This window comes from Entamoeba histolytica, genomic scaffold (assembly GCF_000208925.1).
Source record: "Entamoeba histolytica HM-1:IMSS scf_1104750519189 genomic scaffold, whole genome shotgun sequence".
In the NCBI taxonomy this organism is placed as follows: domain Eukaryota; phylum Evosea; order Mastigamoebida; family Endamoebidae; genus Entamoeba; species Entamoeba histolytica.
Window position 1 is genome coordinate 20,644 of NW_001915099.1, and position 3,193 is coordinate 23,836.

General features: G+C 25.2%; 2 protein-coding genes across 2 annotated transcripts, besides 1 other annotated feature; one reads left to right on the top strand and one right to left on the bottom strand.

Annotated features, from left to right (window-relative positions):
• Window positions 1-13: 13 nt before the first annotated feature.
• On the bottom strand, window positions 14-1,015 carry EHI_192950 (WD domain containing protein; the record flags this gene model as incomplete). The annotated part of the gene is made up of 1 exon (XM_644202.2): window positions 14-1,015. One exon carries the CDS (start codon window positions 1,013-1,015, stop codon window positions 14-16), a length of 1,002 nt encoding a protein of 333 aa, XP_649294.2.
• Window positions 1,016-1,195: 180 nt separating this feature from the next.
• EHI_192960 (PH domain containing protein) lies at window positions 1,196-2,920 on the top strand (the record flags this gene model as incomplete). Its single annotated transcript, XM_001914015.1, has 1 exon — window positions 1,196-2,920. One exon carries the CDS (start codon window positions 1,196-1,198, stop codon window positions 2,918-2,920), a length of 1,725 nt encoding a protein of 574 aa, XP_001914050.1.
• Window positions 2,921-2,958: 38 nt separating this feature from the next.
• Window positions 2,959-3,193: part of a repeat region that runs on past the window's edge.

A 3,193-nucleotide genomic window follows, 5' to 3' on the forward strand; every position in this document is an offset into this window, starting at 1 on the left:
CAAAAAAAGCAAATTAACAAACAGATAATTCTGTAGGTTTTCCAATATTAGCAAGATTATAAATATTAACTGTTTTATCTGATGAAGTAGATAATAAAAGAGTTGGTTGATGTGGAGAGAATTGAAGAGAATTTACTGAATTAGATTTATGAGAAGATTTATGTTGATGAATAACAAATAAAGGAGAAGACATATTTCTTTGATCCCATAATTTCACTAAACCTTTTTCATGACCAGTTGCTAATAAATTAGGTGTTAAAGGAGAAAAACAACAAGTATTCATAACTGAACCACCATTATAATAAGTTTTATTTAAAGATTTATCATCAATAAAAACAATTTGATTTGATTCAGTAACACAAATAACTTGAGAATTTAAATAATTCCAATCAATATCATTAACTGAAATTTCATTTTCAATTTTAATATTTTTAATTTGTTTTAATTCATTTAAATCCCAAAAATAACAATTTCCTTTATTAGAACAAGTAACTATTTTATTCCGTTCAAACATATTTATACTTATTCCATATCCATCTGTTTCTTGATTTCCAACTATTGATATTGAATTATTTTCAATATCAATTAATTGAATAAATGCTTTTTCTGAATTTGTTAAAAGAAAACTTTGTTGTATAATTATAAATGAAGTTGATGGAATAAATCTAATTCTATTACAATCTCCTCCAAATTGAATCATTTTTTCTAATTTCATTTTTGAAAGAGATGATTCAATTTCATAATATCCTATCATTCCATTTGAATAATCTGTTTGTCTTATTAAACATTCTTCTTTTGGTAATATTACTTTTCCAACTCCAATTCCTGTCCCATTTGGTGTTCCAAAAACAAATTCTTGTTCAATACAATTATTGTTTATTGTTTTCTGTCTTGTCCAATCAAATGACATTGTTGGATGTGGTGTATAAAAATCAATAAAAACATCATAATAATATGGTGCATTCATTTGCCATATTTTTTGTTGAAAATACTTTTTTTCTGCTTTTCTATTCATCTGTTTTTAATTCTTTTTTTTTTCTTTTTAATTTTTATTTTTTTAAGTTTTTTAAGTTTTTTATTTTTAATTTTTTTAAGTTTTATAAATAAAAAATTAAAATAATTAAAATAATAATGAAACAATTAGCAAATAAAATTAAATTTTAAGATCTAGAACTTAAAATATATACTAACAATTATGAGTTGTCCTACATTATGTGAAGACCCACACTATCCAGCGTTATCAGCTAAATCATTATCAAAGAAATATATTGAAATATTAAAAAATACAGTAGTAGGAGGAGCAACTGCATCAATAGAAGTATTAATAACGTCACATTCACCAGAAGTAACACAAAAATTTTTAAACAAATGGATTGGAATAAAGAGTTGTTTATTAACATCAACTCCAATGGTAGCTTCAATTCAATATGAAGGGAAATCTGAATTACAAATAAGAATATCATCATTAATAGGATATGAAAATGTACTTCCAATGAGAGAAATGCATTTTGCATCAAAAAAAGCATTTTTAGTAGTAATATCATCGAATGAAGTAGAGAGTATAAGTACATTAAATGAAGTTCAAGAAATATGTGGAAAAATATATGGACAAGAAAGTCAAGAAGCTAAAAATATTATTGCTATTTTAGGAGAAGATAATCATGGAGAATGTCAATCTATTAGAATGCATTGTAAAGAACGTGGAATTCATGTGGCTGGTGAAATTAATGAATTATGTAATATTCTTGTTGATGTTTATAAACAAAAAAATGTTCAAACTGATGCTAATGTTAATGATAATATGGAAATTCTTGTTCTTGGAGATTCTACTGTTGGTAAAACAACATTAGTTTCAAGAATTATGAATGAAGAATTGTCATATTATATGCAAACAAGAAATTTTAGTACTCGTTCAAAAATTACTCAAGTTGGTAAAATGTTTAATTTAAAAATTATTGATTCACCTGGAAATATTAAAGAATTAGCTGGTTTTGATTCTGAAAGAGGAAATACACCAATTATAACTGCAACTGTTGAAAAAACACTTTCGTTATTAAAAACAAAAAATCTTCTTGATATTAGTGTTGTTTATATTGTTTTTGATATTTCTAATATTGATAGTTATAATTACGCTTTAGAATTATTAAAAAAATTTAGTGCTGTTTCTTCTAAAACTAAAATTGTTGTTTTTGGTAATAAACAAGATGTTGCTATTGAATTTGGTGTTGAATTTTCTACATCTGAAATTGAACAAAAAGCTGATATGTTTTATATTACTTCTTTTACTACTATCTCAGACGCTGAATTACAAAAAATTGTTTCAAAAACTATTAAATTCGCTCGTCCAACTGAATGTCTTCCTAAAGTACTTCCATTCCCTGGACATATTGAAACTAAAGGTATTGTTCAATTCGGAGAGAAAAAAACTCATAAATTGTTTTTAAAAATAAAAAATGGTGTTTTACATTATGCTGATTCAGAAAAAGAATTGGATAAAAAAGGAAAATGTTTATCTTTAAAAGGTATTAGCATTGATGAAGTTCCTGTAGAACAACCAAAAAAAGGAAAAGAAATTAAAGAAGCTATTTTAGATATCACTTTTGGTGATGATAAATATCAACTTAAAACTAAAACTGTAGATGAAAGAACAGAATGGAAAAATGCTTTACTTAATTCAAAAATTATGTGCGATATTCTTGATGGATCAAAAAGACAAATTTTAGAAGAATTAGTCGTTGTTACTGCTTCTTCTATGACAAGTCAAATGCAACGACAAGCTGAGGAGGTTACTCACATGAAAGATAAAACTTATGACTTCAATAAGAATCCAAATACTACTGGAATGGTTTATACTCCTCACACTGATGAACCAATGGATAGTAAGGGTAAAAAAGATAAGAAAGATAAAAAGAAGAAATAAGTCATTCATTCTCTTTTTTTTTCTTAGTATTTCGGTTTTTTATAATGATATTTACTTTATCTCATATTTCAATACCAAGATATTTATAATGATTGTCAATAGTTACTCTTGGTAGTTCAGCTAATTCACCATTTATTTGACTATTAATATTAGTCATTATCCCACTCTTTTCTACATTAATTTTTAATCCTATTGCATTAAATATTTCTTTAGTTAATTTGTGGGCTTTTTCCATTTCATCGAGGCTATTAGTCATTATCTTTAAATCTTCCA